General features: G+C 37.5%; 2 protein-coding genes across 6 annotated transcripts; one reads left to right on the plus strand and one right to left on the minus strand.

Annotated features, from left to right (window-relative positions):
• The first annotated feature begins 7,654 nt into the window (after positions 1 to 7,654).
• LOC145218615 (uncharacterized) lies at positions 7,655 to 18,240 on the plus strand. 3 transcript variants are annotated; one of them, XM_080086023.1, is made up of 18 exons: positions 7,655 to 7,775; positions 8,291 to 8,343; positions 8,670 to 8,734; positions 9,567 to 9,670; positions 9,975 to 10,078; positions 10,551 to 10,651; positions 10,720 to 10,818; positions 11,806 to 11,868; positions 12,041 to 12,186; positions 12,566 to 12,748; positions 13,137 to 13,223; positions 14,258 to 14,414; positions 14,805 to 14,940; positions 15,345 to 15,434; positions 16,054 to 16,140; positions 16,448 to 16,529; positions 16,962 to 17,065; positions 17,491 to 18,240. In XM_080086023.1, the coding sequence occupies exons 5-18, from the start codon at positions 10,043 to 10,045 to the stop codon at positions 17,548 to 17,550; spliced, it is 1,431 nt and encodes a 476-aa protein (XP_079942149.1). In that variant the 5' UTR covers positions 7,655 to 7,775; positions 8,291 to 8,343; positions 8,670 to 8,734; positions 9,567 to 9,670; positions 9,975 to 10,042; the 3' UTR covers positions 17,551 to 18,240. The 3 variants fall into 3 exon arrangements, with proteins under 3 accessions (XP_079942149.1, XP_079942148.1, XP_079942150.1); XM_080086022.1 differs by lacking the exon at positions 8,670 to 8,734; XM_080086024.1 differs by lacking the exons at positions 8,670 to 8,734; positions 16,054 to 16,140.
• Positions 18,241 to 18,259: 19 nt separating this feature from the next.
• Positions 18,260 to 22,929, minus strand: LOC145218614 (poly(rC)-binding protein 3-like). Of its 3 annotated transcripts, XR_013857669.1 has the most exons (9): positions 22,741 to 22,929; positions 22,267 to 22,419; positions 22,076 to 22,204; positions 21,759 to 21,887; positions 21,390 to 21,506; positions 20,803 to 21,000; positions 20,254 to 20,456; positions 19,726 to 19,835; positions 18,829 to 18,891 (listed from the first exon to the last, which is right to left on the minus strand). XR_013857669.1 is itself a non-coding variant. In XM_080086020.1 (8 exons), the coding sequence occupies exons 1-8, from the start codon at positions 22,816 to 22,818 to the stop codon at positions 18,450 to 18,452; spliced, it is 1,449 nt and encodes a 482-aa protein (XP_079942146.1). In that variant the 5' UTR covers positions 22,819 to 22,929; the 3' UTR covers positions 18,260 to 18,449. The 3 variants fall into 3 exon arrangements, 2 of the variants coding, with proteins under 2 accessions (XP_079942146.1, XP_079942147.1); XM_080086020.1 differs by lacking the exon at positions 19,726 to 19,835 and having other exon boundaries at positions 18,260 to 18,891; XM_080086021.1 differs by lacking the exon at positions 18,829 to 18,891 and having other exon boundaries at positions 18,898 to 19,835.
• Positions 22,930 to 24,268: the final 1,339 nt, after the last annotated feature.

Below are 24,268 nucleotides of genomic sequence, written 5' to 3' on the forward strand. Positions count from 1 at the left end.
TATCCCTGCAAGCGTGCTTTTGTCAAAATTTGACCCCCCCTGGAAAAAATTCTGCCGGCGCCCATGTCATCAACACCAGGTGATCGGTAAATGTTCACTAAGACAACAGTTCCCATAGAATTAGCGATCTGTATGGAGAAAGGAACGGTATTGAACCGGCGATGATTGTTTACCTAAGGGGAGGAATCTTTTGGAATTTCGTACAAGGAAAATCATCAATCATTGGTTGCTTAGAACCTAAAGGATTTGTTCAAAGTGCGTTTAAACTCATTATCTGCCGTGGACTAATATCACACATCAAAAACGTTTCAATAAATTGTCGTTGAAGGACCCAAGGCCTACCAGCACCAGAACTATTAATGCGAAAGTTTGCCGAGACAAAAAGTCTTTCTTCTTGTTCATACATACTAACGATGCTGTAAAAGCGAAATACATATCTTTGAAACTGAAGGATGAACGACTGCATGTTTTTTTTTCTGAACTTTCATTCATTTGGCTTAATCACAAATTAAAACAAAAATGAAAAAACTGTGGTGGCAAATCAACAACAAGTAAATAGTTGTAAATAATCATAACAAATGGTAAAATTCAGCAACCTGGCTGCGTTAAAAAAAGTGCACACTGCAGTTACTAAACCTGGCCTTAACTTTCCAAATTCTTTATGCTTTTGTTAAATGTTTACTTAGTTTGAATTTGCAAAGAGTAGATATTCTTGCAGTATAGTTTGCACAATTAAATATCGAAACGATTTGCTGTTTTGAACGTAAAGTACTGTTTTAAACGTTTATCGGCCTGTTTGCTAATCAGTGATTGATTAGTAATCACCTTCAATGAAATTTGAAAAAAGATTTACATTAGACTTATTTTATTTTCACGTTTTGTCAGGTATTTTTACTTATATCTAAGTTACATATTTAGAACAGTTTTATTTTTTTCCCTCTTAGACATTAATACAGGGGTCGGCAGCCTTTTAAGTGCTGCGTGCCGAATAACTTGTTATTTTCATGTGGTAATGGCTTCGCTTGCCAACATTTTTGTGGGTAATAGTTGTGCCATGTGATCTCAATATTAAGCAAAAAGAAGAGCGTTTTGTGCATATAGGCTGAATTTTAAGACAGTGGCAAGATAAATAACTGAAAAAAATCGGTTTGGCGTGCCATGCAAAAATCACGTCACCTTGACACGCACCTTGATCACCTTGACACGCGTGCCAGGGGTTGCTGACTCCTGCATTAATATTACCAGTGGTGGGATTCAGCCTATGGAATCGTCTCACGAATTTTTATGAGATCAGCGAACCGGTTAGCATTACTGGTTACTGTCAATGGACTTTTTGTAATAGAACCGGCTGAAAAATAAGACGTTTGTGATTGAACCGGCTAACAAAAAGTTTGAATCCCACCCCTGAAAACTACTGATGGGTATCTTACCCTACGAAGCACAAAAGTAGTGGGTACGGATAAGGTGTGAAAAATATAGTGACAAAGTAAAACTTCAGTTATGGTTGGCCAACACCGTGTCAAAAAATGTCCCAGGGAGTGTTATTTGTCCGTCTTCCAATTTCGGGTTTGTGCTTTGCTGGCAATTCCTTTTGTGCAATTGCCATGGGAACAAGTGGCCTTCAGTTGTTTTGATGTCAAACATTAAGGGGCTTTGCATATTTTCGCAATGCACAAAACGATACTAAATATTCCGAAGTTGAACTGCTGTAGTCATTTTTCCACGAAACATGGCCATTTAGTGACTGTTCAAATTTAAACAGGCGGTATTTGCTCTTCCAAATGATCTTTAGTAAACAACGCTCGACAACAAATTTCTACATGACACATATACCGGACGTGCAGAAATAAGCCTTGATCATCACATACGTTTTCGCTGCCTTAGCAACAAAAAAATGCAAAGTGCACTATTTTAAGCGGAAACATTTTTGGGAGCAAAAACTCTTCTGTGGACCGACAATACTACTTGTTGTCGCTTTGAAAGAAAGCAACACACACAGAATCGTTTTACGAGGCGTTTCGGCGGGTGTGGACTGATTTCGGTTGAGGGAGTCAAGTCCTCGGACGTTTTTCTTGTCTTGAAGAAAGGCTTTATTCTGCGAAGCTTGTCGGCTCAGCATGTACAGTTATTGCAAAAGTAGTACTGCGTGACTGCAGCATCTAGCGGGCTTAATACTTTGAAACTGTTTGCAAAGGTAATGAAAAAAATATTTGATGGTTTTATTAGGGTATCAATATGCGCATTTTTAGAAGACTATTATTTAGTATAAGAAAACTAATTGTATTTAGTCGAATATCAAAGTATTGGACAAACTTTAATGCCTAATTCTGTTGCAAAAGTTTCAACAATCAATCTATGTGTTTGTAATCGGTACAGCATATTTAAGCATGTATCATTTCTTTCCAAAATATAAGTCACTAATCGATGAATATAAGTTTCATTCTGGGTTTAGAAGAGAGCTTAGTATTTTGTTTGTTTGTTTGAAGAAAACCTAGCGACGCATCAAAGCAATACCAAGACGAAACTAAGCAACCTCTTTGGTGGTGGGGCCACAAATAGTAAGTTGAGGTTAAATGTTTTTTGGGGGCCGAACTTAAAATGTTTTTTCAATTACAAAAAACGTGTAGACTAATCGCTTTAACTTTTCAAGCTTTGGTTTGTTCTGCAAAAGATTTGGCGGAAGATAGAGAAAAGACAAGAATGAATTTCAAATGTGTTCTGATCCCATGTCTTTCAATTGCAGCAGCGTGTTTCATAAACTTTGTTGGTAAGATGCTCGAAAAAGATCCACTGTAACACTTTTATAATTTCGAAGTGAACATTTGTAAACGAAAAAACTAAGCGTAAAGAGCTCACAAAATCTGATAGCTATTTCCATGCGATACACAGAAGCAACATATGAATATGGTGTGATTTGATTTTTCTCAAATTGATGTTTTTCTTAGACTGTGACTTGGTGCCGAGACATTCTATTGTGAAACCTGGGGAACGTTTCACCAAAACGTGTACTTCGGCTGGAACAGAGGTGTGGTTTTAGAGTTTAGACTAATGCACCACTAAGTTTATTATTAAGTCTGAAAATGCCTAAACTTTAATTAGTCATAAAGAAGGGTAGAATATCTTAAATTATACGTCGCTATACGCAGTGGTGCTTTGTTACCAGGGTGAACTCAATTCGTAGAACGAGAAATGTAATTTCAAACACGGCAACTTTTTTTTTCGACCTTTTTTTGCAACGACAATCATATATTTTGAAGTATAAAAACCTTATGGAATGATTGGACTTTGGTAGCACGTGTTTATTTTACGCGTGGGTTTTTATAAAAGTTGGAAACTACCAAAAAAGTTGTGGAATTTTGATGGTAAGACCCTAGAATTTGGGTTGTTGTCGGCAAAACAATTTGGGTGAACAAAGGAAATTTGTCTGGTCGTCCACGGTAGCTGGGGTTTATAATTGTTTGCGCACCTAAACCAACTCAATGCAATTACAAGACTTGGTGGAGTGGAAAACAGGCAGTCTTCCAGCGCCTTCTATAACCACAAAAAATATGCTGGGCTGCATTTCTCCCTTGCAAGGGAGTATTGTTGAGCTCTGGTTCATTCCTTACCCGTGTATGGAGCTGGTGAAGCTAAACTTTAAAAGAAAGATTTCAGATAATTTACCCGATTTCGATCCCAGCTCTTGAAATATTGTAAACAACATCAACAGACCCATATTTGGTCCCCGAATCACGTCGGTTTAAAACATTTAAATTCAACTTCTATTTTGGTCAACACTAACCTCCAAAGATGGAAGCAGACAGTTTTTCAATACCACCTATCTTTGAATAAGCTTATTACAAAAAAATAACGAGATTAAGCTGTTAGTTTTTCCTACATTTCCGTGACTTTCTGCAAAGATTTTTAGTGAACAAATCGATGCTATTTTGTATTATGTTGAGACCCACCTTCATCTTTACACATATTTTTTGTCTTTAATTTTAAATTTATAATTTTTATTGCAGCTAGATCACTGGAAAGTTGGCGGAGTAAATTTCACAACTAGCCATAAAAATGGCAGCACACATTCAGTAAGTTTCCATCACAATTTACCAAAATGCCCAACGATTGCGTTTTTCAGCAATGACACTGTCAAAATTTGTTTGTCACAGATCACGTGTTTCTTTGGGCCAATGGGAGCGAAGGTGTTGAAATCGGTGCATTGCAAGACAACTTCAGAAACATGGGTTCAGGCAAGTTTCTTGTTTTAGTTTTAGCCCGATTCAACCTCAAAGTTATGTATGGCCTAACATGAACCAGATTTGCAGAAGTTGTGTATACATTAACAGGCAATCGTGCGTTACATAAATCTTTAGGGCACAAATCCAACCTATGTGCCTATGGTTTGTTCATTGCTACCTGTTTTTATTTCAAGACTTGTTGATAAAAAGATTGTTGTACTTATAACATTTAAAATAATCAATGATAGGTCTGACAAACATTTGGAACATTTATCTCCCAATGCTAGAAAAACAGTTTTTCTCATGACGAGATGAAAGTTATAAGTATCACAAAACTCATAGAACTCATTGTTTTTGTAGAAACAATTGCCTAATGATAAACGGATTCCTATAACTTTGTTTGCCAATCCTTACTACTGCATTGCGAACGGCGTTCGAGTTGGCTCCAACGTCCACATAGCCAGTGAGTCTGTCTTTGTTAATTTTACATCAGTAGCCCAATGAAATATGTAGTTTTGCAACCAGAGTAGCGAAACTGTTAAACAGTATTGTATTGTATTTTGTTCACGTACATCTTGACGCAATAAACATATTGACCAGTTATGGTAATGTGGCACGAGAAAATCAGGTTACAGTTGCGAAAACTTAGCGCTTGTAAATACGTTAAAATAATACCAAGATAATGTTGAATAAATTTGAATTATTTCTTGTAAGCTTTCATCAAAAATGCCTTGTCATACGTATGTCGTCACATTGCGTTTCGCAATGAAAGAAAATACCTTGTCACTATCAAACGTCTATGAGCAAATAAATACCGTCGGAGGATTCAAGTTCGGACGTTGTAAACAAGCTTTAAACAAGAAAGTTTCTCACAAACTTTTATCGAACTTGTTTTACTACCGCATTGTACATAATTCTGCAAACTTGACAACATTCTTAGTGCCCCCTGTCGCTCCATTTAACGTGTCCTGCCTCTTAAACGGAAACACGGAGATATGGTGTTGGTGGGGAATCCCCGAACGTGAGGAGATTGGAAATGAAATTCTCGATTACTCAACTAAGTACAACTTGACCATTCGCTCGCTGGACAGGTGGGCTAGCAAACTTTCTTTTAAAAATAAGTAACAATGGATTTGGCTTGATCAAACACAAAAAAACCTCTCACATAATGAAGGCACTGTACTACAGTTTTAGCAATAGCTATTCCATTTAGAAGTAAGTCATAGTTTCTGATACCTCTGCATATCTTGAACTACCAACGGTACTTCGAATGCAACACAAAGATTTTACCTAACAACCTCGGTTTTTGAGTGCTATCAATGTTTGTACTTAATAAGTTATAACCAAATTGATCTCATTTTATGCAAACATTAAAAGTTTTTCTCGACAAACTGGTGTGCCGTAATGTAGTTAACAACCTACACCGGTAATATTTGTTACCAGTTGCAATGATAGGACCTTAGGTCATGGGCGCCGGAACATAAAGACAAAAGGCGGCACTTGCCCACTCTTGCAAAACTTTCTGGCGTCGTCTATTGCTTTCCGTAGAAACCGTGTGCAGTTCATGCAGTTTACTGAGCAAACATTATGTTTCGGCAGTGGGACTGGCCACACCGAAGCCTTGGAGTGTTCTACTACTCGCAAAACCAATTTCTGCAGCTTTCAAACACCATATCTCCTGTTAGATAATATGAATGTTATTGTGACAGCATGGAATAAACTCGGCGTAGCGTCTACTTCAATACAGACTATGGTTGCAAGTATGTGTACTATATTTGCTACCGCTGCAAGCCGAGGTTACAACTAAACTATCTTTTTGTTTTAGGAGTAACGCAACCCCTGACCAAACTTGTCGTCAGTAACGAAGATTTAAAAGATTTTCGAAACGCCAAAATCCGAATCGAAATCGGCAATGTTCCCCTGTTTAAATGTTATACATATCACTATGAGGTACAGATAACTCTTATATATGAATTCTATGAACAGTTTAAGAGAACAGTCACTAAGAGTAACATATATACGTACAATGCATTGAGAAGTATAAAAAAGTAGTAAAATCCTAACACTAATACGTTTCTAACTAGATATTTCTTACAACAGTATAGTCTCTGCCTGCTTTAAAGACTGTTTATTTCAAATTGTTTCCTTTTTACTTGCAAGTATCATGATAGTAACATTCTTCTACACGCATTTGTCAACATGTCGACAGCGTCTTATCTAAAAGGCACAAAATCGTTTTTGCAGTTGCAGATCCAATATTCTAACGCGCCGATAGCGAATGTAAAATTCCAGCAACGCGAGAAGTTTGCAATTTGGGACGAGTGGAAAAAGTACGGGCTCGAGGCAATGTATATGCGGAGAAGTTACGAGGACTTTAAATTTTGGAAAGGATCACAGAGCATCAAAAACTTTTCTTGTTTTTCCGACGTGAGTAAAAATAACAGTATTGTACGTTAATTACGTCAAAGGCAGAGGTGGGATTCAAATTTTTTGTCTTCCGGTTCTATCACAAAGTCATATTTTTCAGCCGCTTCTGTTACAAAAAGTACATTGACAGTAACCAGTAATGCTAACCGGTTCGCTGGTCTCATAAAATTTAGTGAGACGGTTTAAGAACCGGTTCGAACCGGCTGAATCCCACCACTGGTCAAAGGTGTTTAGCCTTTTGTCTCTTTTGCAGTTCTCTTCTTCGGTAACGTATGTCGATTGTCATCATACGTTTAGATTAAGTTCTTAAATGAATCTTATATGATGGCATAACCGAACCTTTTTAGATAAACTGTCAATCCCTGTCAAATTAAATCCATACATACACATATTTGTAATATTATGCTGGGCCTACGGGGCGTTTTCAATCAATCTGCCGTTCCAGCATTGTAGAAGTCCTAGGTCTAAATCCAATCGGTAAGTTAAAGGATTGTGGAAAAAAATACGGTTTATCGTTAAAATCGTATAAATAGGCAGTTGCTGTCAGGCATGTATAAACGAGTATTACTCTTCCAGCAGTTTGTTTACAAATAACCGAAGTTTCGACGTCCCATACAGATAACTCTTATATATGAATTTTATGAACAGTTTAAGAGAACAGTCACTAAGAGTAACATATATACGTACAATGCATTGAGAAGTATAAAAAAGTAGTAAAATCCTGACACTAATACGTTTCTAACTAGATATTCCTTCGTCAGGAGACGCCTTCGTCAGGATAATGTATATCTTGAACGACAAATTTTTGTATAAAGGTAAACCCGTATGACTGATATGGTATTTTCATTTGGGCATTAAACTCCTCTTATCGACACACATTGATAGGGTTAAACCTAAGCGCACCTTGCGGGTCATTCTAGGGAAATCACTAATCACGTACGTGTTTGGCGTTTATGCAGTTAACAATTCCTGCTCCCGGCAACACAACGGTAGCTGTCCGTGGCAGCTTGCTTTACGACGACCAGCAGTTTGCTGCTTACTGGAGTAGCTACACTGACGCCGTGGTGTTGAGAACGCAAGTCACTGCACCTCAGAGACCTAAGTTGACTGTTTTGTGGATAAAAAGCGGTATGTATAAAGTATTTAACTATGGCGTGTATAATTTAAGCTGTGTGGGGGTACTGCGCTGTGGTGTGTGACTGTGTATAATAAGCTGTATTCAAGTGCTTTGTTGTGGTGTGTGTAAAAAGCGATATGTAAGTAACTTTCTATAGCTGCATTTAGGTGTTGTTTCATGCATACAAATGCTTTGGACATATAGTTTAACCCAGTGGTTCTCAAACTTTTTTTGTTGCGACGCCTCTGGAAAAGTTTTCTGGACTTGCGAGACACCAGTAAATAAAAGTTAATCAGGTAACTGTTTATTAAAGTTGTGTTTATTGATACAACAACAAAAAGCCACGAAACGGAAATATTCTGCGACGCCTTGGAAAATTTAAACGACGCACAGTTTGAGAACTACTGGTTTAACCGAAAGTTGTCCTGGTTATTAAACGGTTCCGGCTTGCTAGTTATATTTCAGAAACCAGCTTGTTACAGTTACACCGAATTTAGATTTGAATGCTTGTTTTTTGCACCATTAGGACAAGCCGAGAAAGAGAAAAAATCGGATATTGCAGTTGCCTTGTGGTCCACAGTAAGTTCAAAAACGTTTGTGTTTAGTTCTAATCTCATTTTTGTTTAGATTTAAAAACAGTATATCTACAGCTCTCACTGTATCTTGTAACAAATGATATGAACATTGCTCGCTTAGATTTAGGGGTTACCGTTATATGACTTTTAGAACTTTTCAAAACTTGCCTCGAAATTCGTTGGTTTAGGAATCATGTACCTTTAGTTTCTTGTATTGAGGGTCACTTGGTATGTTTAAAGTTTTTGGGTGATTTAGAAAACGCACACCAGAAAACATTAGGCGAGTTTGATCGTTAACGGTTTATCTACTGTTTGTTCCCACTTTTTCAGCCCACGCTTGAAAGGTACCGCAATGTTGCACTGAGGGAATACGTATTGAACTCTTCATGCCCGAAGTAAGTGCTTCAAAAAAGCATTGCACTTTTCTGTGCTGCATTTGCATGTTCAAGTTCCCGAAAAGTCAGAAGTTATATAAGTAGACCTAAAGTGGTTTTGAGGGTTAACAAATACGCTGAATTTGTATATTGAAGTTACCGAAAAATTTGGGGGTTAAAAACACTCCAAAAGGTCAAAACTTGGGCTACCTAAATGAAATTATAGCCTTTTCTGGTTCGCTGGGTGTGTGGTTCGGCAGAACTACTAAGTCTAAACCCGTTTGTGCAGAAGGGGGTTGCGCCTTATATAAGTGAAAGTGTATGTTTGTATAGTAAATGCAACCAACGGGAAAAAACGGTTACACAAAAAACCTTTGATTCAATTAGCAAGGGGAGCGTGTCGGACTTACAAACTTGAACACATAAAAACTTGTACTATTTTTTCTGTGCTGTCCGTTGTCACCATGAACAAGAGAAACGAAACAAAACTATTAAGAATTGAACAAAACCGTTAAAACAAAACGGCCCCCGGTTTGTCAATCGCGAATGTCGAGCAATCACTATGTGCAATAGTAAAAAACTTAACTAAGATTTGAAATTGTAGCACTATATTTCTGCCAGTTCCAGCAACCACCCTTTCGGGGTGATAAGATGAACAAGTGTTAATGCAGACCAGCAATCACGACATTCTCATATATGAATCATCGTTATACCGAATTAGCCCAGTCTGTCCCAAGCATTCCCATGTGGCAAAAAAAACTACTTAAAAAAATTCTGGCCAGCGGTAGGATGCTAACCCACTACCGGTGCCTTTCGTTGTTTTCCACGTTTTATAGTGTTGAATATATGGCAGAGCAAAGGACGGCCGGCAAACTTCTCTCGCTGCTTGCAAGGTGGCGGTTTCTGGGAGAAATGAAATCGGGGACTCGAATCCAGCAGAAGTGGTCCTGCGAGAAGGTAGATTAGTTTAAGTGAAATGTTACATTGAAAAGTGGAACATTTGGCGGCATCGTTATTAAAACGTTTTCTCTTGAAAGAAATTTCGAGTCTTAAATTTGTTTAAAAAAAATTGTTTAAATTTGATTCCAAACTATGACATCACAAAACGACTACGTCACGAAACCAAAAACGAAATTAACCTCTTGAAATGTCAAAATTAAGCATTTGGGCTAACTGCCTACAGATTTGGAACCACAAATTTAGACTTGATTGCCTAAAATCAAGTGTCTCGATTTCAATGATATATCTAAACTTTCAACAGATTTACACAAATTGCAAAATCTTACACTGGAAGTGGTCAATTCAACCACTGCTGCCATACGCTTTGAGATGAGTTGCAACAACTGCAATGAATCGATACCACAAGTAGGTGAACCTCATGTTTGTCTAATTACGTTTGTTTTTTGACTGCAAAATGGTTGTGTAATAGATTGAATTTTAAGCTTCGCCCCCAATTTACAAAAATGGACCCATTGTACAATAACATTGCAGTCCCCTGTAGATTAATATAATTTACTAATTAAAGATAATAGTGGTACCAGAATTGTCAATAATCAATACAAAACCTTGTTTAGTTCCAGGAATTTCGTACAGCAGAAATATTCACCACTTAAATTAGTATTCTTTGCGTTAATCCCATGACCAATTGCTATTCGATTTCGCGAAAAGAATGCCGCAGTCTTTATGGAAATATAGGAACAGGTTGATTCACTTAATCATATGTTTATATGACTAGATTAAAATATAAGGACGAGATTTTACCAGATATACGTTATGCATAGTTGAAAAATTCCAAAAAGAACACGAACCATCTCAAACAGATATTTCATATTTTTAGACATCAGAAAATGAGGTGGAAATATTTTTTTGGCCTGTGAGTGTTAACTGGTATAATCTGGGGTCGCTAGGAAAACAAGCTCAACCAGGTTTTCAAAACCGGTAAGATTCTTGAATTCAACGCTTTAAGTCTGGTGGGACCTCACAGTTTAATGTGTTTTTGCATGCAGGGTTTGGAGAATAAACGCCGATAGCCAGGGCCCGTACATGAAGACTTTATCTAACGAAGAGAATGACAAGGCCACATTACCAACTGTATCTAGGAAACCGTAAGTTGAACATGGATTACCATAATAATAAGAGCAGCACGATAAATACAGTAAAAGTATGACATTTCACTATACATGTCAAACTCCGCCACAAACATGTTAGGATCCTGACGATTTTGTGGGTATATTAATTGTAATTGTTCACGCCCGTGTCTGGCCCTCAAAATAGTGGTTTTGCAATCAGCTATCTTTAACTATAGGTGGTCTACGAATCGACTTTTAGCAGTCTACCATAAGCAAGGCAAAGTCGTGGGAAAACGCCAAAGGAGTATACCCAGTTGGTCTCCGGCGTAGTGATCGTTATCGTTATGTGGTTTTTCACCTTTTATTGCTGCAAGCTATTGCAACTGTTGACTGCTCTGACCTTGTTCAACACACAAACGTAGCGATTGGCATTTTCAGTTGAAACTGGCTAAAGAGCACGATGTGTATTGCCTGGTCTATTGATATGTTTTACTCAGCTGTGTAATAATGACGTACAAAACGCTAAAACATCTGGTTGTTTGGAAAAGGCAGAGTTGATTTGCGATAAAGTTCGCGGAAACTGTGAACCAACAGGTCGATAAGTTCTCAATAACAAACAGATTGTGGTTTTTAAAATGAAATACCACACTTTTGCTTTTCTTGTATTACCAAAACTAAACGCAGAGATATACTTCATGATAAATGCACTGACCTATATTGTACTATATATACTTTAGAATTTTAAAAAACTAAATATCATCAATCATCAAGTTATTAAACAACATCATATAGTTTATTTTTATCGGAACGGAATTATTACGGTCAATTAAAACGGCAGACATTAGACAATGTTGTGGCAGTTTTGGTCATTGTGGGTATTTTTTAAAAAGTACATGCATAAATCTAAATTCAAACCATACTTTTCACCAAAATTTACACTTTTATGTAAAATTTAAAAATAAACGTGTCAGTTGGCTTTGCATCTACAATACTTTTTAGGTTTTTAATTTTTTTTATCTTTAGTGATGAACCATCACCCGCGATTGAAGATTCACAATTACGTTCTTTGACAGTTCCATTTGCCAGGTGAAAACAATAAAGGAAACACGCGTCTAGTCTTATTCAAAGGGCTGAATTTTGGGCTGTCAATAAATACGCTTGAAATAGACAGACAATTTGTTTAAAGTAACTGTCTAAAACTAATTAATTACAAAACAAATTTGCCTTCCTCACATTTTTACCGTTGGTGTTTTCGCAGAGGGAGCGGAACGGAATACTCATCCTATTTGACATTTTCCTTCAAAGCATTTACAGCCTATAAGTTTGCAGTCGCCTTGAAGGCCGATGACAGAAACATTGGCCCAGCTAACGAACTGCCATCAGCCTATTTTTTTACTACAGCAGGTACGTTTGATGTTGCAAAAGGCTTGGTATTTCTCGAACTTTATGTGCCCGTGATTTCCTTTTGTTTTACTTAAAACTGTGCATTTTTTAACAGTTTAATGTTTCCTGGTTGCCTAAATCACCATTTAAAATATTTTGAGCAAAATACTACATATTAAGCTACCGCGTAACGATGACAACAACATTTAAAATATTGTAATGTTTATTCGAAACAGGTGGATTTTTGTGTGTTCAAGGTTTTTTTTTACACTCAAAACATTTAGAGTTTTTATTCAAAACATTCAAACAAAATTGCCAATAAAGGAAAATTATTCAACTATTTTCTTGGCTGTATTGCTTCAACCTTGGGATAGCATTTTCTGTGCTGTTGTCCTTTTAGCCCCGAAAGCTGAGCCACACGTGAAATTGAATCAGATTGCCGACGATGCTATACAAGTGACCTGGAGTGACCCACCACCCGACCAATGGCACGGAACCATCCAGGGTTACACTGTGTACGTGTCGGAAGACAAAATGTGCGGACGACGCACAAGAACCACACGCAAGGGGAACTCATGCAAATGTTAGGGTTCATTGTATGATACCAGGAATATTTCATAGACTTTTCTTAGTCTATCCGACAAATATGTACAAATCCGTTCAGGCAGTTGAAACGTCGCAGGACTTGTACATATTTGCCGGATGAACAAAGAAAATTATATGGCGTTTAGCGCTTTTCTTGTTTAAACTTGCCCATTTTTGCGGTTAAACATTTCTCCGCAGCAGAAATAACCAACCGCAGCTCAAGTGAACGTGCCTTGCGGTTTTCATGCACTTTGAGCGTCTTGGGATCATGTGTTACAAATAGAAACGACCTAGTTGTGGAAAACACTGGTATTTGGTTACTCCACTTTGCTGACACTGCGTTGTCGGTTGGTTCACTCCCCTTACGTGTTTTACATTTGCCCCAGATTCCTGTTTGTCGCCTGAAAGGGTCGAAAACAAGTCCCTTCATCGTCAAGGTGACCTTGGGGAAGATTGGAAGTTTCAACAAACAGGTATCTTTGAACCTACTCCTAACTTCTGTGAAAAGTTCTACATAAGCACTGGTACTCAACATTTACATGATCTTTTTTCAGCGGCTAAATTAGCGTTTAACTATTAACTGAAGCTTTCGTGTTGCTGGGTGATTCTACTTGCCCACATCTACTCAAGAGGCAATACTTTTTTTTACAAAATAATAGTTTCTGGGGGCCATTTTGAGCCAGTGCCCTAAAAAGGAGACGATTTCGCCAAATAGGTTTAAGACCCCTGGTTTAGCCGATATAACCTATAACTAAAAAAACTTTGGGCTATAAATTTCAATTTAGGTCATTCAAATCCTTCAGAATAGGTTTCCAAAAATGTGTGTAACAAGTAACTAAAATTATATTGATACGTTTGGCATCCATATTCACATCTTCCAACGTAGATGCAGTAGTATGCAACACCAGTTGTTATAAGTGTCTAATTAACCATCTTAAGGCTATTCCATGTAGATAGAGAGCAAATGGTCTTATTTGCTGAGATTAACACAGTTAAAACTGCAAAGGTTAATAGAGCCCTGAAATAAAAGATATAGGTACAATTAAATTTCCGATTGTACAAAAGGTCGATTCTACACGAAAACAGATCTAACGTTGTGGTGGTTTCACCAGACATTTGCGCACTCAAGCCAAGCTGGAATGGAAAACGCCCTGTAAAAAGCAAATGGGAGGAAAGTCCGCAGTCAAATACCGCGGTTAAACCTGTGGGCGTTCCTATGTGTTCCTATGTATGAACAAACAACAGCAATAAAACAAAACTCAAAGGGTGCTTGTTTGGCGGACATGCATTGTATTCTTCTTCTGAAGTAAAAATGTCTTCTACACTGGCAAAACTTATATTAACACACAAAACTTTATGTTGTGAATTCAGCACATAGGAAAACGAAACTGCTCAAATTTATATGGAAAGATTTCCGGAAAATTTTAAACAGTTTAATGCATCATCTTTACACTAAAATATCATCTTCACAAAAATCTCCTTTACACTCTAATAACTTAACTTTTAGATTTGCTGAAAGCCGTATATGGTTCATACGACCATTCCAGCACCATTGGTGGGCTCCAACCTGGACGTATGTATTATGTTCGTGTTTCTATGTGGAACAAACACGGCGAAGGTCCGTGTGATGCGGTGGAAAAGATATGGTGGACCAGAGAATTTAGGTTGGTTTGTAAATGTTACAAGTTAGTAACGAACTGTTTTTAGTAACGATAGAGAAAACTCAATGATTACTACCCTACTACTTGACATTTTACTAAAACATCCTTAATTACTACCTTACTACTTGACATTTTGGTAATAACCTCGATGATTACTATCTAATTACTATACACTTGATTTTTTGCTAAAAAACTCGATACTTGGTACCTAATTATTACTTGGCTTCTTGCTTAAAATTGAAGATTAATTACTACCTTATTAGTCAAAAATACATGCTCACTTCAAACTGACCAGTTGATATTTTTTTCTAAAAGAATCGCTGACTACCTACTTACTTGACTGTTAAGGCCTTTGGCTACAAACTTATTTGGCGTCAATACATTTACATACAGTGCCGCATCGGTGGTTGGTATTTGTGCCGGGGTCGTGGCTTTTCTCATATTCTTTGGCGCCATCATCACAAAGCGCAACAAAATACGAAGAACATGGTGCCCGAAAATCCCCATGCCAGATTTTGCCCCGTCGCTGGTAAGCTCAAGCTTTTTCTTTGTGTTTGATTTTTATTTGAGTCTCGATATAATTAACTTTGGATTTAAAACTATTTTGTCACCTGACTTAAGAGACACGCTCATTAGCTAAATAGTTTTGTTTATAATTTTTTCTGTCCGGCAAAATATTGTTCTCGGATAATAATTACTTATTGGGGGCAATGGTAACATTTTGGGGCCACGTGTATAAATTTTTTATAAAATACAATAATTTGTTTGGCCAAACGGGTCCTAATTTGACTAATGCCAGTGAATTAAACCAAACCATAAGTTCGGTGCTTTGGGAACTGCAGTGTTTTATGTCGCCCTAAGAGACCCAATAGATTCACGTCAATGGATAAAAAATATTGGTAAACACTTTAAAATACAACCTTGAACATAAAGATTATATTTGATGGCCGTGAGTCGGAAAAATTTCTTGAAGTCGGCAAAGAAACGATTGACTTGTTGAAGAACTATAAATCAACACATGGGGTAAGAAAAAAGTGTCCTTAAATTTATTCTATTGTGAACCCTATGTGTCCAAAAGGTCAGTTTCCTTAAAAAGTCAAGGTAAGGCGGTTGGTTAGTGACTGCCAGTAATCAACAACTAACCGAGAATGTTGAAAAACAGAAATCAAATACATCAACAGAAATGTACGGTGAAAGGTTACAAATATTCAAACCGTGACGTCTCTCATACAGAGTTGTAAGTCGGATCACGCTTTTGGGTTTCGGCCTCCGGCTTTAGACTTGTACTGTCTTCAATTTCTGTTCTGAGCATAAAAATGATTCAACCCTGAAATCCAACTTCGTCACAGGGTCGTATATTCACTTGCTTAACACGAGTGTGCATTTATATAGGGTGAATATTGGTTTGGCGTGTGTAGTTGTACATTCCAAAGATTTTTGTGTGTGACTTTAATCCAAATTATGCATTCGGTAAACTTTTGGTCATGATGTGAGCTTGTGAAGCAACTTTGGCTTTAGGTATAAACGGGCCCGCTTTTAAATTACATATGTTGTAACTTCACACGCCGGCCTAATATTTGAATTACAATGTATGATATGTCAGAACAAAATTTCCACTCTAAAACTGTTTTGTCAATTACAGCTGTCAGAAAACGAACCCAAGGCTGATACACCTTTTGTTGTAAGGTCAACAGCTTTTAAAATGCAAAAGCTTGAGAATTGTGATAAGGTTTGTGTTTTAAATCAGCTTAAAAAAATAGATAACAGTCAATCACATCAAAAGCATTAATTAGGTTAAGAGCCTCTTATTTCAAGATTTCCAATTCGTATATTTTGACTGAATAAAGACCGCTATACAAATGGATGTATTTACCGTGTATAACTAGTGTTTTGCTTGACTTTGTAACTCTATTTTAATTGTTGGGGTAGCCTGACATGGTAACTAACTTCTTTTCAGATCCAGCATAAACCTAACCATTTTTCTCAAACCTTACTAGCAAAATGCTGTATTTTTCAAAAATTTAGATTGTTTTTAGATGTCTGATGACGGAATTGCTTTAAAAGATGACTTGATGACCAATGAAGACGACTTTGTGTCAGCCTTAAAGAAAACATACGGTAATAGACAATCTGCTTATGGATGGATCGAATACTCAAAATATGCCATATTATACGTAACTTGGACTCAATTTACGAATAAACTATAGTTTATTCTTCTATAGAAGAAGCTGTAAACTTAAGATATATAACAAAATAAGATTTTTAAATAACATTGGTGCAAAAGCATCGAGCCAATAAGTTGTGACATCGAACAGATTAGGTGGGGCATGAGTTTTTACCCTGTTACTCCCAACAAACTAAAGTGCCGTAGGGTGGGTACACTAGCTCTCGTCACCAGCTGCACTTATAGGTCAAATCAATGTGCACTGTCTGCAGTTTAACATTAGTATCCTGTAATAAATCGAACTTTAAGACCTAATTCGGAAATTTTGCCTTAATGCCGCGTTTCAAGCCTTAGTTTGTAAATAAAAATATGTGCATCATGAACAGGTGATCGATGCATTTGCGGCAGCGTTGATACACTGGATAGTGAAGGTTATACCTCGCCTGAAAACGCATTGCGCATTAGCGCCAACCAGCAACGGAGACGGGCGGTAAGCTTCCCAGTGTTTACTTTTTATGCAGCAAGTTTGCTGCTGTTTATTTAAACTTATTTCGCTTGGTGAAAGAACACATAGCGAGACAATTGCACTAAAACAATCAAGAAGCCGGAAATAGCTGCGCAACGTTTAGAAACGTTATGGGGCGCAAAATAATGGATCTTACAATTTGTGGCTTATGAATAAACTCGCTGCAGCTACACCGTATTATGATTATAAAGCATTATGTGGCAGGAGCTCACGAGTAAGTACGTTTGTCGTAAGTGAGTGAAACACGACTGGGGTTAAAACATTTGTGGAACTAGTCGGGGAAAAGGATAATACTAAAGTTACCTTTATGGTTTACACTAGTTTTAAAATTAAACTAGGCGGCTATTATTTTAATTTATTGCAATTAAATGTTTTTGAAACGTGTACAGCAATCTGCGAAAGACTCTGGATTGGCCACGTGCAGTTCTACATTGGATGGGAATGAGTGACCGTAAAACAACCCAATATTTACTACCAGCATCAGCATTCACCAGCTTTGTGCTTTGCTTATGTAATTAGTTTGTGCATTACGTGTGCTCAGCTTATTCGTTAAGCTTAATAATTGAGATTTTTGGGGGCTTTTGTAGTAACATTTTTTTTTAAATGTGGACTAACATCGCTTGGAGCTAATGCTGAAACCATCTAAGTCTATTTTTTTTAATTTCTATACTTAACTTGGGTTTCTTCAAAAAAAACGGGCTTGATTCGGGCCTGACTTTACACTCTGTGTCAGTATTTTTTTGAATAAATTTAACGAGCTAAGTAGCCAGTTGTTGGACCTGATTTAAGGTCAAAGAGCCCTAAAACCACTCGATTACGACCAATCGCCCATTGTGTTTGTTGTATTGGTCTTTACTGAGGGTTCAATGTATAGGCATGTCAATCAAACTTTCGGGCCTAAACGAGCTTCTAATAAACGATTCGGTTTCGGGCTACAATTTCAGGCCCGTTTACAACCCTGGTCCACAATCCCGCCGAGATTTTGTGAGCCCCAACAGTCACTTCCTTGTCCCTTTTTTCTCAAATGCTTCAAAATGTAAATATAACGCTGGTTACACATATCCGCCTTTTTCTGATCTGACCAAAGTGGAACACCTGATTCAATCGCCAACTATGAAATACATATACTTCATACATGATCATTTGGTTTGTCTGTCATACAGCAAATAAAAGTATATTTCTACATTACAAAAATGAATGCACCAAAAAAATTGGTTAACAAAACAGGATATTATCACAACTTATTTCTGACATAAAATGTTTTGTTAAGCAATATTTGCTGAATCCCTCGTCACAACGCATTCATAGAGATGCTCCCGAAATAGGAACATAATATAACGTAAAATCTTCAGTAGGGTTGGAACTTTTCGCGTTTAGGCTTTCGTTTGTCTTTTCCGTTTGGAGAAGTGTCCCCGGCTGGTAATTCAACATCTGCGGTAAAATCCACATCGCTGCTTTGCGTGGTGGGTACACCGTTGCCAGACCGATAGCGGCCAACAGATCGGGGAGATGCAGTCGCTCCGCGGTGTTTACCCATCAAGGATCTCCGCGCAGATTGAAGAGCGACCCCGAAGTTGCCCACAGCTGAACCAAGTATTCCTCCCGAGGTGCCGATTGCGCCGCAGTTGACCAAAGGTGGAGGCTGACCTAGTAAACTGGGTATTCCACCGCTTGTTATAATTTGTGAGACCGGGAGTGCAGAAGGGGGTCGACTTTGGGTTGTAAACATGGAGGGGTAGGGTTGAAAGTGTTGAGCAGTAGGCTTTTCCGGGTTGGCAAAAGCCTGAACGCTGCAAACAGTAATTAGGAAAAAGCTGTGAAGATATTTGTCTTAACAATTGCTATGTTTGAAATAACACATGAATACATTACAAGTACCAAAATATTTGATTTAAAAACAGACAAAACAAAACTCATTAATGAAAACCTAATTTTTCTTGATTAATATCCAAAGTAATATATTAATTAGCTTTAAAATTTTGAATATAGTGTGTCCACCCCTAGTTTGCAACATCTTTGTTAGTCCTATTTACATAAAAAGGCCTAGAAAATAATAAACAAAACATACACTTAAATTATACAAATATAAAAACAGAGGTATGGTTTAGGTGTTTGGATGGACAAAGGAATATTGAGGTTTTCCAATGTATCCAGGTCTGGGAAACTGGACATAGGTGATATAGGAGTAGGAGAGTCTTCTTGGTAAGGAGAAACAGCCTAAGATGATGGTAGGGGACAAGGAATGGACTTACATAATCTTTCATGCAGGTACAAAGTTGAAGATAGGCTGGTTGGTTTGCAGTTGAAAGGGTGTTGTTGGTTCTGAAGCAAGCTTATGCTTGCTTAATCTTAAGTCAAGTTATTTAGCAAATGTATTAGTGGTTCTCTTGAAAAAAAAATTCCACACCAAGTAGTCCGTTTGCCCGATGCATAAAGGTTGGAAAATGCAAAAGCAGAAATAACTTTGGACTGTAAATCACCAAAAGTTTGTAATTACTCCTCGAAGCGGAATGTATTTGTCTCTTTCTACTGTTGGAAGTTTGGTTGTAGGATGTGTTTTGGTCGAGGTAGTGAATTGGTGGGTTTAGGGCAAAAGGGGGTGATGGGCTTTTGATCAATACTACCTTTTTTGTACTGTCCAACTGTGTCAGTTTGTCCATCGTCCCAGAGTTTTTTAACTTACGTAGCAGCCACTTAGCAAACCATACTCTGCACTGTGAGAAATGATGCAGTCCTATCAATTAACACATAAATCCGCAATGATGCATGAGATGTAAGTTGTCAATCACCACAAGATAATCAAAAGAAGAATCACTGCCTATTTTTGTTTAATAATAATCAAATTCCGTAATTTGGAAAGTCATACTACAAAATTGAAGTAAAAATATTGTCATGCAATTTTACAAAAACTTAAATCGTTGATGGCAGATAAAAATAGCAAAATGCCTTTGTGTCTAATTTGTTTGTCCTGTATTTAGATTTGTAGAAAGTTTGAAGGTTTCAACAGTTTGCCTCCTTTTAACAGTTTTTCATAGGAGTTTTTGTTTTAAGGCAAAAGTAACACCTCTTAAGACAAGCTTATGGTTACATTGGGCATTTCATCTTGTTTAAACAACTTATTTACAGCAAAACAAAACTCATGCAAGTCTTACCTGAGATTTATAAGATACTGAGCTAAACTAATCGCCTCCGGACTTCCAGTAATGACAATTTTTCTGTCGATAACTGTTGTGCTTTCGCTTTTGATTCCTACATCCTCTTCATCCTTGACCTGGTTGATTTTGATCTGAGCTCCAGAAAGCATCCGGATTTCATTGATACGTGAACCACCCTTGCCAATAATGCAACCAACAATCTAAATACACAAGTGTCAAAGCGGTTGTATTTTATGCAACGTTCCAAAATAGCTTATATGGGAGATAAGTTTATTTTGTTAAAACATTGTGGAGCGTAAAACAGTGAAGGGCACAATTGGTGGATAATGGTTAAACATATTGCAGCTACACTGTATATTAAGGAAACCTACTACAAAAATGTACATGTAATAAAGCACAATCACCATTTTTGGCATTGGTGTATGATAAATCAGATAGGTGCTTGAAATATCTTACATATGAAATGCATACAAATTCGCTTGCAGATTTAGTTCCTGCAGTGGAGATACATAAAGTCTCATCGAAATAAATAACGATTTTACTCACATCATTGCCCACAGTTAACTCTTGAGTGTTGGCATTGACGATTCTTGCAGGAAAGTTGGTATTCCCTGAGATAGATGCTGTGCTTTCTCTAGAAGAGGACGGAGACATCCTGGAGCTCTCCCGACTCATATCAGTAAAGTTGCTCAAGTGTCTAGTTCGCTCTCTGCTTCTTGATGAACGTGGTTGTTGAACTGCTGTCTGTTGCAAAATAGAAATTTAAAACACACACACACACACACGCACACACACACACATTTAGATATACAGTAAACCTTGGTTAAACTGGATTAAGTTAATTTGGATCTTCACCTAATTCGGACAAAACTTGAGGTACAAATGGTTTGGTATGTGGTAAGAATTGACATCAGTTAGGATTAACTTTACTGTAGGTTAATGTCATTCATTTTAACGTGTTTAGGCCAGTTGAATGCAATGCAATCATTTTGACGTGGGTCCCTTGGGGTTTAGGTTACAGATTTTCTAAATGTGTGAACATTTGGAATGACTGCAGTATGGCTATAACTGCCTTCTGCATTTTATCATTGTAATGCTTGTTTATTCAAAACTGATATTTTGTTGCTGGTTACCTCTTGACTTGGTACAGCAAACTGCCCATGAAGCATATAAGCTTGGCCCTCATGAAATATGATGGGAGTGTTTCCACCCTGTGGCTTGTATGGAACTGTTGCAGTTTTTGCAGGAAACTGTAAAATTAAATGCACACAAATACATTCATGGGGATCAGATAAATTACTAGTATGACCTAACATATTTAAGTGAACTTATAGACTACTATAGCATAGTAAACATAATTTATCGTGTTAATTACACACCCACAAGCACTATTGCCAGGGCTTAACAGCTGTGTTTATTGAAACGCCCACACAATTTATTATGTGCAGAAAACAAGTATAGATTTTAACTGATTCAGGAAATGAATACAAGCAAAACAGTACCTGAATCATTACATCACACAGCATGTTAATGCAATGTATAATGGTTGTTGGAGCTCCACTTAATGTCACAGTTCGCTCTGATGAATTTGGTAACATTTCAGACTGAACTTGAATAGAACAACCAGTGGCCTGAGAATGGATAAAAGAAAGGATATTTAGAAAACAACACCAAGGTTCTTGCACTGAAATCTAAATACACGAAATGTATTTTTTCCCAATTTAAAACATGGAAAAGTCATGAACAATATTGTTAGATTTTTCATGCTACATATACTTAGTCAGACAGAAGTGGGTAGTTTTGGACCTTATCTACTTACATCTCTAATTTCCTCTATCTTACTTCCACCTTTTCCTATAATCGATCCACACTGGCTAGCAGGAACAATTAAACGAATAGTTACAGGAATCTTGTTGGTTGCACCACTTGATAAACCAGAGTTTATGTCCTAAAAATGCAACATATTTTGTCAATCACATGTCAAAAACAACTGGGGGGCATTTAACCAACCTTGTGCAGTTTCTCAGCGATAAGATGAACCGCTTTGTGTATTTGTGACTGTGCACCACTTACAGTTACAATTCTTTCTGGTGAGGCTTGTGCTGTTGAAATTGTTATTTTTGCTCCACTCTCTTCTCGAAATTTGGCTACATTTGAACCACCCTGATGGCAACAAAAACAATGTACCAGTAACAGTAGACACTTAACGTAGCATCGCGACTTAGGATGCTCGATTGGTGCAAGTGATGTAAACGTGCACCAAGCGATGTAAAGGTGCACCAGGCTATAGAAATGTGCAGCAAGCATTACAAAGGTGCACCAAGCACTATTAAGGTTTGCCAAGTGATATAAAAAGCAACATAAAGTTGCACCAAGTGTAACAACCGTGCAGTGATAATATTACTCCAAGCGATACTGTAAATTTTAGATGCACCGATGTCTTGCAGAACTGTTATGTAGGAGACATTCAACACCCAAACATACCTTTCCAATGATTCCACCAATTTCCTTTCCAACCATGAGCATTCTAATAGTGATGATAACATCGCCATCATGGGCCATGATTTGTACACCAGTTATACTAGATCTTAGAGTTGATTCTTGTTGACTTTTGAAACAATCACTTAAGCAGAAAACCAATTAACATCTTCTGTTTGCAAAAAAAGTTGGTCAGTCAGTAATAGTATAGTTGCTTTTGCTAGTTACGCTTACAAATACTTGTACTAAATATATTAAGTATTTAAAATGATTTTTTCAACATGGAGATTGGAAAGTAATATCCAATAAAACGAAATGCTTACTGCCAAACTAAAACGTATTTTTAAATCAGCTAACAGCTATACTTTTCAAGTCAAGGGTAACGGTGTCCATCTATTCTAAAGAAACCTGTTACATCCCTTGCTGCTAGTTTGAATTTTGAAAGTTAAACTCAGTTGGCGATGGCTAATAAAAATGTGTCAGCCGTAGTAACACGCTAAAAACAAAGTCAAACCAACCACAATCACAATGGAAATCGATTGCAATTTGCAATCCAAACTTTATTGCCGAGACACAACAATGGAAATGCAAGTCAGCTGATGACCTAATTATTTTAATGACAACGCATCTTGTGTAATATTAGAAAATATATTGACAAACCGTTAAAAATCTCCATTTCTTCGCAAAAATGTCGTTAAAGCTGTGTTTAAGCAATTTTGTGGAAAGATTTACGAGTTTTATTAAATTTTCTCAAGCGGCAAAAACTGTTTAAACATCAAGTCACGTGATGGAGTTGTTGAGTTCATCAGCTGATTTGTAAGATAAGAGCATGTGTTGGCATTTGGCAATTTAATTTGAAGGTTAAATAACTTAAAAACCTTGTGTTATTAATGTTCCCATGTTTTATTTTTGCAACAACGCAATGAAAAGCATAGATGACACAAAGTTTGAGCTCGCTATGAATTTTTTTTCGCGAATTGATGTTTTAGTTGGCTACGAGGACTTGGCTTTGGTGTGATTGTGAAATTGTGTTTCTGTGATGACTGATGACGTTTGCGTTTGTTAATGTAACTGTTCCAGTTCCAGGAAAAATTGTAGCATTTTTGGTAAGAAAACTCCTAAAATAGACTAATACATGCGACCACGTCTAAAACTGCCGGCCCACTTGGAGCACTTGGTCTTGGACCGCTTGGACCGCTTGGCCCACCCCTTGCAATTGAAAAACTGCGGGCCCGCTTCTAGCAAGTATAAAAACTGCGGGCCCACTATATATTCATTGCTTGGCCCGTCTCTTGCAGGGAAAAACCGCGGGCCCACTATATCCAGTGCTTGTCGCGTCTATCGCAAGAAAAAACTGCGGGCCCACTATATCCATTGCTTGCTGTTCAGATCTTGTCGAAATCAAAATTGAATGACATGTGACAGGCGTGCCCTCGGCTTTATCAAGTCGGCCCGCAGCTTTTGTACTTGCATGAGGCGTGCCAACTGCCAAGTGCTGGGACTAGCGGGCCAAGTGGGCCCGCAGTTTTAGACG

The sequence above is a fragment of the Phallusia mammillata genome, chromosome 3 (assembly GCF_965637545.1).
Source record: "Phallusia mammillata chromosome 3, kaPhaMamm4.hap1.1, whole genome shotgun sequence".
Taxonomy (NCBI): domain Eukaryota; kingdom Metazoa; phylum Chordata; class Ascidiacea; order Phlebobranchia; family Ascidiidae; genus Phallusia; species Phallusia mammillata.